Source organism: Gymnodraco acuticeps, unplaced genomic scaffold, assembly GCF_902827175.1.
Source record: "Gymnodraco acuticeps unplaced genomic scaffold, fGymAcu1.1, whole genome shotgun sequence".
Lineage (NCBI taxonomy): Eukaryota > Metazoa > Chordata > Actinopteri > Perciformes > Bathydraconidae > Gymnodraco > Gymnodraco acuticeps.
The window spans coordinates 2,425,086-2,437,497 of record NW_022990047.1 but is presented as its reverse complement, the minus strand read 5'-3'; the positions used below and the strand labels follow the sequence as shown (position 1 = coordinate 2,437,497).

General features: G+C 41.0%; 1 protein-coding gene across 4 annotated transcripts in view; it reads left to right on the top strand.

Annotated features, from left to right (window-relative positions):
* The window catches only part of tmem263 (transmembrane protein 263), an 18,113-nt gene extending 5,701 nt beyond the window's left edge, over positions 1 to 12,412 (top strand). Inside the window, exons 1-3 of one of the 4 annotated variants that reach the window (XM_034215572.1) lie at positions 8,360 to 8,800; positions 10,363 to 10,433; positions 11,315 to 12,412. In XM_034215572.1, the coding sequence (XP_034071463.1) occupies positions 10,367 to 10,433; positions 11,315 to 11,622 (375 nt within the window). In that variant the 5' untranslated portion in view covers positions 8,360 to 8,800; positions 10,363 to 10,366 and the 3' untranslated portion in view covers positions 11,623 to 12,412. Of the gene's footprint in view, positions 1 to 8,359; positions 8,801 to 10,362; positions 10,434 to 11,311 lie in introns of those variants that run through there. The other 3 variants (XM_034215570.1, XM_034215573.1, XM_034215571.1) reach the window with 3 other exon arrangements.

The following is a 12,412-nucleotide window of genomic DNA, read 5'->3' as shown; positions in this document are numbered from 1 at the left end:
GCAGGAGGAGGCCCGGTCTGCTGGTGCTGGATCACCCAGTAACAGCTCAGAGCTTGTACAACTGCCTGCCACTCGGGAAGAATTCATGGCAGCCCAATTAAGTGATGAAACACTTTCTAAATGTCTCTCTTCTGTTATCAGTCAGGAAGAGGCCAAGTCAAAGAAGATGGCATACATTATGGAAGATGACCTATTAATGCGTCGCTGGATTAGTGATGCCTGTGAGGAGTTGGACTCCTTGGCAATTTATCAGGTTGTTGTGCCAACAGCCTATCGTTCTCAGGTGATGTCCTTGGCTCATGATCATCCGTGGTCGGGTCACATGGGGGTAACAAAAACGTATGAAAGAGTTTTAAAACACTTCTTTTGGCCAGGACTTAAGTCTGATGTAGTTCTTTATTGTCGAACATGTCATGTGTGCCAAGTTGTTGGTAAACCGAATCAGGTGATTCACCCTGCTCCTCTCATTCCTATTCCAGTAATGGGAGAGCCATTTGAAAGGGTGATTGTGGATTGTGTGGGACCCTTGCCTAAAACTAAAACTGGAAACCAGTTTCTCTTAACTGTCATGTGTGCTTCCACTAGGTTCCCAGAAGCCATCCCACTACGGAAAATCACTGCTCCGGTCATCACCAAGGCACTTCTGAAGTTTTTCTCCATGTTTGGTCTACCGAAGGTAGTTCAAACAGACCAAGGTACCAACTTCATGTCTAAAGTGTTTGCCCGGGTACTTGACACCTTAGGTATCAAGCATGTGACATCCAGCCCATATCATCCTGAAAGTCAGGGGGCATTAGAGAGGTTTCACCAGACTATGAAAAGCATGTTAAGAAAACATTGCCACGAGTCTCATAAAGATTGGGATGACGGTGTTCCTTTGGTGTTATTTGCTGCCCGTGAAGCTGTTCAGGAGTCTCTAGGTTTTAGTCCTGCTGAGCTAGTGTTTGGACATGAGGTCAGAGGTCCTTTAAGAGTTCTTAAAGAGCATTTGATCATGCCAACGAAAAAAGTTTGTGGTATCCCGGAGTATGTCGCCAAACTTAAGGATCGTCTACATCGTGCTTGCTCCTTGGCTAGGGAAGCTCTGACTTCTACCCAGGGGAACATGAAAAAACGCTACGACCAAAAGGCGGTAGCGCGCTTGTTTCAGCCAGGTGACAAGGTGTTGGTTCTATTGCCTGTACCTGGGTCGGCTCTGTCTACTAAATTTGCTGGTCCTTATGTTGTAGATAAGAAGCTCGGTGAAACAAACTACGTCATTCAAACACCTGACCGCAGACGTCCTACCAGAGTGTGTCATATCAACATGCTAAAGAAGTACTGCACCAGGGAAGACCAAAGTGAGTCTCCAAAAGCTCACCAGGTGGAGACAACAGTCTCTCCTATGGCTTCAGTTTCAAAAGTGAGCTCGGATGAGGATGAGTTGGTGATGCGCAGTGCAACACCACAGGGGGCCAGACTAAGCAATACTGAGGTATTGGCTGATTTGCCCAATTACTTGTCTCACCTTCCTTATATCCAAGGAAGTGAGATACGGAAACTGATATTTGACTTTGCATGTCTTTTTAATGACACTCCCTCACAAACTTCTGTCCTAGCTCATGATGTGGTTTTGACCAACCCCTCGCCCCTCAAACAGCGTGCGTACAGGGTTAACCCAGTTAAGAGAGAGGTTATGAAAAGGGAAGTTGAGTATCTACTTAAAAACGGATTTGCAAGGCCTAGTTCCAGTCCCTGGAGTTCCCCTTGTGTGCTAGAGACAAAGTCAGATGGAAGTCCCAGATTCTGCACTGACTTTCGCAAAGTTAATGCTGTCACTGTCCCCGATGCACACCCATTACCGCTCATTGATGACTGTATCGATGAAATTGGTCCTGCACAATTTGTCAGTAAGCTGGACATGTTAAAGGGATACTGGCAAGTTCCTTTAACACAGCGTGCTTCTGACATCTCGGCCTTTGTGACACCTGACAGTTTCCTTCAGTATACTGTGATGCCTTTCGGTATGTGTAATGCACCTGCCACTTTTCAGAGGCTTGTAAATCTTGTATTAGGACATGTTCCAAACTGTAAGGCATATCTGGACGACATTGTTGTCTATTCTAATGACTGGTCTAGCCACATGTCTACCTTAAGAGAAGTTTTTAAATGCTTGTCGGCCGCTTCCCTAACGCTTAACCTTGCCAAATGTGAGTTTGGAAAAGGTACCGTTCTCTACCTTGGTCAGCAGGTTGGTCGAGGGCAGGTGTGCCCTGCTGATGCAAAAATCAGGGCAATTGCCTCCCTCCCGGTGCCAACCACCAGGAGGGAACTTCGCCGCTTCCTAGGAATGGCAGGGTACTATCGCCGTTTCTGCAGAAACTTCTCATCGGTGGCGGACCCACTCACTACGTTGACCAGTCCCTCAAAGCCTTTCGTTTGGTCCGGTGAGTGTCAACAGTCATTTGAGAGCCTAAAAGGTATTCTGTGTTGTACTCCTGTTCTTTCTGCACCAGACTTTTCGAAGCCATTCAAGCTCGAGGTCGATGCCAGTGGAGTTGGGACAGGGGCTGTTCTTCTACAAGAAGATGCACAGGCTATCGATCACCCCGTGAGCTACTTCTCCCGAAAGTTCAACAGACATCAGTTGAAGTACTCTACTATTGAAAAAGAAGCTTTAGCTCTATTGTTTGCCTTGCAGCACTTTGAGGTGTATCTTGGCTCCAGTGTAAAACCTATTAAGGTATACACTGATCACAATCCGCTGGTTTTTCTTTCAAGGATGTACAACCACAATCAACGCCTTATGCGGTGGTCATTGATTGTCCAGAACTACAACCTTGACATAAGCCATAAAAAGGGCTCCGATAATGTTCTTGCCGATGCACTATCTCGTGCTATGTAAATAGAAAATGTTCATTGTAAGGTCCAAACATACTGTTTAGATTTATATGTGTGGGGGTGTTACGTGCCAGGCAGGCTGTACTGGTGTGGTTTTCCTTCCCTCCTGTGTTTCTCTCTTCTCCCTGTCTTCTGCACAGCTAATCAGCAGCTGATCGGTATCTGCCTGTGCACCTGAGTCTGATGGCTGATTGGATCCTCTCACCCTCAGCTGGCCTATCAGCAGCCAGGGCCGACCATAAAGGAGGCACCCAGGAAGTCTTCTCGCTCTCTCACTCTGGGCCTGTTGCTGATGAAGGAGCCTGCAGTATTTAGCCACTAAATTTCTTTGTATTGTCTGACCTTATTGAAAGTGTGTTGAGAGGTGGAGGAGTTAGGTAAGTCTGGGGTACCCTGTACATTTCTCACCACGTAGCTAACTAATGTTTAGACACACTAGGTTAGCGGATTGTTGCCACCCCTGTATATTGTTTTGTCAAAGTCTTTGTAGTTTAGTTAGTGAGGGTTTTTGTTTGAGTTTTGGTTTCAAAGGATAGATGTAGAGATAGGCCTGGTTTTGTTATGCTTGTTTCTTTTGTTTGGCGCAATCCTTTGACTCCTCCTCCTCCTCACCAACTAAGGTTTCAGTTACATGTCTGTTCGGTTCTGGGTTAAGAAAATAAACCTTTTGTAAACTGTTACGCTGACTCCCTCATTAATTATTGGTTGTATGTTATTGTCTCCAGGTCCCCTAGACCTTAGTGGGGACGTAACAGTCATATAAAGATGTGCCTTTACCTCACTGGTTGTAGAAAAAGCTTCTTATATTCGTTAGCATAGCTAGCTAACCAGATGCTAATAACAACAAAGTTATTGACTGTATGATCAGTATGACAGATGAACGGATCGCCACTGGGCTTTCAACTAAAGACAGCCACGCAGAAACTGCGGCATGTGTACGGCTCCTTATGGATACTGCAGTTTCTGAAGTGCCGGAGCGACGTTCTGGTGCTCTCCGTCAGAACTGCACCCCTGTCAGACGAGACGTATACCATGTGATGACACCATCTATATAAGGATGACACGTTAGGCTCGTGTTGTGTTCAAGGACCCTGACCGTGGCCAGGAAAAACAGGCACTCACTTGTTTAATTTTTTTTTTGCGATCTAGATTTCTTTAATTTTTTTCTTTTTTGCGTGTGTTAATAAATTACCTCGAGGGCCGTACCAAATGTTCTCGCGGGCCGTATACGGCCCGGAGGCCGGAGGTTCCCCACCCCTGCTCTAGCCGGACAATTTGTTGGTGCTTGAAACGAACCGTATTCCGGAGCTAAGAGGCTGCTCCGCTGCGGTGTGAACAGGAAAACCCAGTGCTTTTCAAGCTCCAGCTCCGAACCGGCCCTGAAACACCGTTGGTGTGAATGAGGTATATGAGACTTCAAAGGTCTTTTATTTTGAAATTCTACATCAGATTATCCTGATATTCTCTAAATGACTAGTTGGGGTGTCCTGCTATCACCCTTAGTGAAATAAGTCTTTGATAATTGACATTTTTTGTTTTATTCTTATCTAAAAACAGATGGACGATAGCCCATGAGATTTCAAAAGTATTTTATTTTGAAACTCCTTACATTTTACATTCAGCCAGTTATAATGTGGTAGTTATACGTAGTTTGTTTTAAATAATTATTGATCACATTATATAGTACATATTTCTTAATTTAAGCTCCAGTATGAATATGTTTGGTATGTTTTTTAGGTATATTTGTTATTGACAGAGTAAGCGCTCTTATTTTGAAGGCAGTTTTTCCAGGCCTCTACTGTAATGGATACAATATTCGCACACCGCAATACAACGTGCGGGCTGGCTTGACTGTGTTTTCCGAAGTGGAGGCTGGGCTGGCTTGACCGCAGTCTCAACCCCAGCCCCTGTAAAGGGACAATAAATAAGAAATAATATCAAATAAGTGAATAATGACCAAACCGATTTCATAAAAGGCCGCCTAGCCTCGGACTCTCAGGAGATTCCTGCACATCATTGACACTAGCAAAGAGGATACAACTCCAGCGGCCGTCTTGTCTCTGGATGCTATGAAAGCTTTTGATATCCTAGAATGGTCTTACCAATTGGCTGTTCTGGAGTCAATGGGGTTAGCTAAGGGGATCAAAGTACTTTATGCGGCACCGTCATCGATGATTTTAACCGACAAAATGATCTCCTCACTTTTTTTCCGTTTCAAGGTTTCATCTATCTGTAGGGCTGCTCCTTGGGTCCAGGGCCCTTTCCCTCTCACTCGAGCCACTGGCCCAATTTATAAGACAATCACAGGATATTATCCCCATTTCTATCCGAGGCTTGCATCATCACATTCCCCTTTACGCGGATGATGTACTGATTTTTATGCAGAATCCCTCAACTTCTGCAACTCGTCTGCTTAGGGCAGTGGTTCTCAAACTTTTTCTGTCAGGCCCCCCCTTTGGAGAAAAGAAAAAGTCGGGCCCCCCCCAACACAAATAGTCAGGCTCAGTGGTGGCGCCAGAGACTTATTTTGGGGGTGCTGTGGGGTAGTTTGACGTTTCATAGAGGGTGCTCAAACATTTAGGGTTTCCCATTAATGTCCCGGGCGCTACAGTGGAATTTTCTACTGCAACAATCCCCACGCAAATACACAGTGTACCCGCGACTGATACAATGAAGGCTCGATAATCAGCTCACGGCATATAGGTGTAAGTAGGGGTAAAGTGCTATTTTTATAGGTGGTGTGTGGACCTCACATAGGGGGGTCCGGGGGCAAGCTCCCCCGGGAAGATTTATTTTTAAATATTGAAGTTAAATGCATCAATCTGGTGCACTTTGAGAGCAATATGAAGAGATCTATGGATATATCTCTCAACACCCATATGAATCAGAACTGTAAACAGATTTACTTTTTCTTTATGTATATTTTACAAATCACCCTTTTAAACTTTATTCTTGTTTTACTGTCATATAGTATTTCATAGCTGTTTTTCATTTATTCTCTTATTTTTTTTATAACTATAATGATCATATAAACGTGTGCCTCGGAAATAATTGTTTACATTAATGGTGACCAAAACATTTGAGACCCACTGAGATAACACTGAGAGAGTCCTTTAGTTCACTGAGTCTCTCAGTCTGACAGGAGAGGACTCTCCTCCACTTTGTTGTTGAAAAAATTCCTTATATCCGTTAGCGTAGCTCGCTAGCACCAGAAGCTAACAACAACGATCTCCGGTACCGGTGCGCTCTCTCTCTCTCTCTCGCACACACAAAATGGCTCGTTCCACACACACACACACACACACACACACACACACACACACACACACACACACACACACACACACACACACACACACACACACACACACAGAGCCAAGCTTTAATGAAACACAGAGACCCAGACGTAATAGTACTGTACTGCATCATATTATTTTCGAATCAATAATTTTTCAATTTATGATTTTTGTATAACCCTCCCCTTCCGGTGTGACTCATGGGACCTTATTTCGGAAAACGTTTGTATTGAAGTCAATGGAGAGAGAAAGAATATCTTTTGATCCCGAAATATAAGACTATGAAAAATACGCAACTAGAAAGACTACAAATCCCAGAATCCCGGTCCCGACTAACTCCCCTTTTGTGTATGTACAGCTCTCAACATGCCCAGACTTGTAGTGATTTTCACCTCTTTTAATACTTTCCGCCTCATTCAGAAAGAAAGAAGTGAAATGTGCCAACGTGACGGCCGTCTTGGTGTGTGGTGCGAGACGGGAGATGTAGTTCATTGAGCGTTTCACACAAACAATTGTGTTACTTCACAGTTTTACGACACATTTTTTTTTTTTTACTTGCAAAAATATCTTTGAAATTGACAAACATCTTATGTGTAATTCGTGGCACAATTCAAACGGGATCGAAAGATAATCTTTCTCTCTCCATTGACTTCAATACAAACATTTTCTGAAATAAGGTCCCATGGAGGTCCACCGGAAGGGGAGGGACTTCGCCACTCTATAGAGGAATTAGGCAACCTATCAGGATTTAACATTAATTGGCCCAAATCTGCCATTTTACCTCTCAACGACGCTGCCAAATTAGCTATTCTCCCTGCAAACATTCCAGTGGTAAGAATATAAAGAATAATTATATATAAAAATAATATAGACACGTATAAAAAGATTCTCCAGGACCTCCATAGATGGTCGAGCTAGCCCATCTCACTACAAGTCAGAGCTTTAATAATTAAAATGAATACTGTGCACTGCGTTAAAAGTTAATCAGTTCAATGCTCCCTTTATCGCCCCCCATTGCTCATTGGCAGAAACTCCAGTCGGCAATCTCTGCATTTATTTGGAACAACAAGCAGCCTAGACTCAAAATGTCCACTACTCAACGGAGGAGGCTCGATGGCAGTATCACATTTTACATTGTATTTCTGGTCCTTCTCATTAGGACCTTTGCTTAATGGTTTGACCCCAAAGCTGTGGTTTCATGGTGTGCTTTAGAAGAGGAGTTAGTCTCTCCATGGAGACTCCAGGACACTATTTACAGAAACATATCTATCAAACAATGTCAGCTTAGGTTCGGTCCTCTTATAATAATGACGTATAGGACTGAGGCCTGTTCATTTTTCCCAATGGGAAGAAAAGGTCTTCACATCTCTGGAGATATTATGTCCTGATAGGTCTTGGGGTGGGAGGGTTTATTTACTTTTTTCTTTACTTTTTTCTACTTGTCTGATTGTTCTTATTGTTTTTTATTTCTGTATTTTTTGTTCTTTTATGTTGTACATTTTATTTTTCTAAAGTTTGTATAAATAAAAACACTTGATAAAAACAAAAAAACAAATGAGTGTATAATGATAAAAGCATTTTGGTGTTTTCATATTTAAATCCTTTAGACCATTTTTTTTATTATTTCAATAGTTATATGTTGAGTGGATATCTATTTATTTTTTATTTTGTTGTGACTGTCGACCTTCATTTAATTCATGCAGAAATTAACCCGTTAGGGAGGTCTTTTCGTCAAACGTTTTCAGTTATATAAAATGTATACAACATATATTTGTAGGCAAACAGTTACAAAACATGTCAAAACAGGTGACATGCCTGAAGGCCCTAATCAGTTGATAAATGCTTTAGTGAGGCAGTCTTTATAAATAATACTATTACCAAAAAAACGGATGTAATACACAGTCTATCAGGTTGGAGCCCCAGAGCCTAGTGGGTTTTCCAGACTTATTATTATCTTTGGCTCTCATCATGACAATCCTACTGATTCTAAAGATTTGAGGTGGCGTTTGAGTATGGAGTAGTACGCACTGTTTTACACTATAACGTGATATCTCCTCGTAAAATATACGAACTTTGATTCGCAGGATGTACGTCACGTCCGCTCTGAGGGGGAGATGTTGGTTTGCATCAGTAGTACCCCCTCCCGCCTGTGGATGTATAGCTCCCGCCAGAGATACAAGATAAACCTTCTCATCTTATCTTTAAATGTCTCTGTTCACATGCAACACTACAGATACTTTCACAATGTGGTACTCAACCAGTTGTTTCTAATTATCACCACACCAACACATGAACAGCCATTTCTTAATTAAAATAATAAAATTGCCTGTGTTTGCGGATACAAATAATACACATTTTAATATGTTATCCAGATAATAATAACTACTTTTAGTTGCATGCGTGCAGTATCTGCAGCTCCATCCTGCGGACAGAGTGTACCTCTGTGTTTTTATGGGTGGAGACTGGTCCTCCTTCAAACAAAAATAGACAGTCAGACAGACAAGACAAGTCCGTTTAACCATCAGCAGCATTAAAGGCCGAGGAACCTGGACATTATTTCCTGCGCATTTAGTTTTAAATCCCGCACAGGACATTGGATCATTGTGATAACCTTACCAAGCGAGGTAAGTGCGAAACAGTCGCTGGCTAGTTTGGGGTTCAGTTTGTGTAATGAGAGTCAGCCATCTGCAGAACAACAACAACAACATTTAGCCATATTACATACATACAAAACAGCCTCAAAGTAATCTCCCTCGACCATTGATGTAAAAGGGACATACATGAGGAGGAAATACGTGTAAAAGTCGATCGATTAAAGATGGGAAACACCGTTTAAGTAATGTTTTGTGTTTCGGGTGACGTGTCTGGATGTCTCAGCTAGAAGACTACAAATAGGCTAATTATGGCGACTAAAGTCAAAACAACCATATACCGTTGGTTTTGTGTTTTAATTACAAGTCCACTAATATCTGTCTTTAAAAGTGAGACGGCTACATTTATTAAGAATGTATATTGTGCAGAAATGTGGCAACTTTTAGCAAGTATCCGTGTTTAACCTGCCTGTAACGATAGCAAACGCTGTCTCTGCCACGAAACAAACGCTGCTGGTTAGCTAACGAAACGTAGCACAAGTTTTACTTGACAAGTCAGGCCTTTACACAACTACTCTTATTAATATATTTAGATATGGACCTTATATGATTTGATGATGTAATGATGTTGTATATCCATCAGTTAATTGTCAACACCACAGCTGCCAAAAGCGTTTCTTTGTTCATTTTAACTTGATAAACGCTATAGCTGTTTTCGTCTGAGCAGCTTTCATAACTTCACAGCAAGGCACGATTGACTGCTGAAGAGCAACAATAAAATAACAGAGAACACTGGTCTAAAATCAAATGACAGCTATGTGGAAAGTTAGGCCTAATTGATGTGCTAGCTAGGTAGCAATTTGGGATAATTCTACTTCATGGATATGGTGATAAAGTAAAACTGAATAAAGACACAATTTACATGAATAAAGAACATATAAATATATCTATACATGATCATAAAATGTATTAAACTATATATTTGTCATTAAAAAAATACACAAAACAAAAAAAAACATAAACAAACTCCAAAGACTTCAGTTAATTATATTTAAGCTATTCATATTTTGTTCATTCATCATGTTATGTGTTTACTACTGTCTTCCAAGTGGAGAAGATTACTTCAATATTGGTTCTTTTTTTAAACCTGTGTGCAGCTCTGTGGTTGACTGTGAACAGGTCGGCCTTGTTTTAGGAGCAGCACACTCAAAGCAAGCTCCTCTTATTTTCTTTATACACTGTGCACACATAACAGCCCCATTTCTAACTATTTACTCAACGTAAGTCTTTCTGTGAAGACTGTTGCATATATATAAATGTTGTCTATTTGGGCTAGCAGCTTTTAATTACATAAAGAGGTTGTCATATTAAGGGAAAAGGAAAAAGGGTTGTTCCTGCTGTTGTCCGCTTAACAAAAATGTAATGCAACAACAAGCATGGATCTCAATCACAGTTTATATCATAGCGGAAATAACTTAAAAGGACAATGATTTCATATTACACTGAATCTCCTTCTTATAGTTCTCTACATTGTATAGCTCTGTCAACCCAGGTACTTGTCTCAGTTGGTAATTCTGTCATGTGTTTTTTACCAGAGAGATGAGTGAGGCGGAGCAGGTGCCTGAGGACATGCCTGCATACCTCAACCATGAGACAGTAGCTACAGGTAAGTTTAGTTGCAAAAGTACTTTAACAGTGACACATTTCTGTTGTTGACCCAAATCTGATTTAGATCATGTTCTTTAAGAAGTTATGGGACAATGTGGAAATACAGACCTTGGATTTCAAATAGTGATTGGGTGTTTCTGAAGGAATCTGCCTTTGGTCAAATAAATATCTGCAGATTCAATAGGTTACCAAATATAGTAAGTTGTATTGTTGGAGGAGCCTAGTTTGTAAAATTACACTTTTACTTGTGTTTTGATGCATTATGTCTGATTTCACAAGTGTGTAAGTCGCTGTGTGCATGTTCAAAAGAATGCACTATGTAGTAAAGTTCCATTTGAGCTGCGTATACAGTTAACATTAAATGAAATGTAAGGGCTTAACAAAACTGTGAAAAAAGGAAGTGATGTAGTTTTTAGAGAATTTCTTAGATGATCGGCAGGAAAAAAACTATAACTATTTTGATAATCAAAGTATTTAAAAAAATATATTTTATGTTAAACCTTTTTCTGGTTACACCTTCTGTGTAAGTGCAAACAAATGTAATTTGTCTTTGTCTTACATTGGATACAGTCTATCTTGAAAGTACGTACTGTACTGTCTTGTATAACATATTGTGTGTGTTGTAAACCCAGGGAAGTATAGCTGCTGCTTCAGCTAAAGATATGGGGATCCTAATAAATAAAATGATTAAATAAAATAAGTGATGCTTTTTATTGTTAAAAGACCAAACAATCAAGAGATTCATTTAGAAAATAATTGTCTGGTTAATTTGTTATCTAAAGAAACACAAGCTGCAGCACTGGTTCAGAGCATTTATGTCTTTCTTCTTATTTAGCAGTGACGTATTGAACTAATGTTGCTTTTGTTGTTTTAAAGCAGATGACGACGACAACAACAAGGGCCATCCACAGACGCAGCCGGGCATGTTCAGCCGGTTGGCGGGTGGCTTGTACGGGGCCACAAAGGGAGCTTTAGGAGCGACAGTGGGCGGTGTGGCCTGGATAGGAGGAAAGGGTCTGGACCTCACCAAGACCACCGTCTGCTCTGTAGCCTCTCTGCCTGGGATGGGAGTTGGGCTTGTTAAAGGAGGGGTGTATGCTGTAGCTGGAGGAGTGACCGCAGTCGGCTCTGCTGTGGTCAGCAAAGTTCCTATAGGAGGAGGCAAAAAAAAGGACAAGTCTGATTGATGGAGAGAAGAGTGAACCTACACAGCTGAGGTGTCATGGCTCGCACTGTGTTGTCGCCTGTGTTAGCATTCATGAGCAGGAAAAGAGCAACAGAAGACTCAAAAGTATAGTGTGCACATTGTAGGTGAGGGATCGTTTTCTTTATTTAGTTTTTTCATGTGATTGTTGGTGACAATTCATATCATTATGTGACTAGGACCCACAAAACAAGAACTTACAAAGACTCTCCTGCTCTGTTGTTAAAGGAAACACACTATTATCACCAGTGCCTGATGAAATGAAATGTTCTAATAAAAGGTCCATGTTTCATTTTTGATAATAAGCAACAACACTGTTCTCACTGGAAAATGTTGTATTCAACAAAAAGTTAATCAGCGGAGACCAGAGGAAAAATAAGCTCGGAGGGTAAATGCACCTATATTTCACTTGCAAGACAATCATTTATGATTTAAAATGCCTTTGTTCAGCTTGCACAAATGAACAAATATTTCCGATTAAAGATGTCATTGAAAAGTACAGTTCAGTATAATATCTAAACCATCTGCTGAAGACAGTGGACTGTGGATATTTCACTGGTAAAATGTTCCTCTGAATTCAACTTGCCCTCAGATGGTTATTTTCTCCCCTCAGTGAAAGGCAACTCATACTTTTGATACAGAATCTGATTTATTACGATAAATATTGTGTGAGAATATAACAGTCAGATTATTTTGATTGCAGTGAACCTTATTTTGTCGTAGTGTTAATTGATTTACTGGGACTATCAATAAATAACATTTTGTATATGACA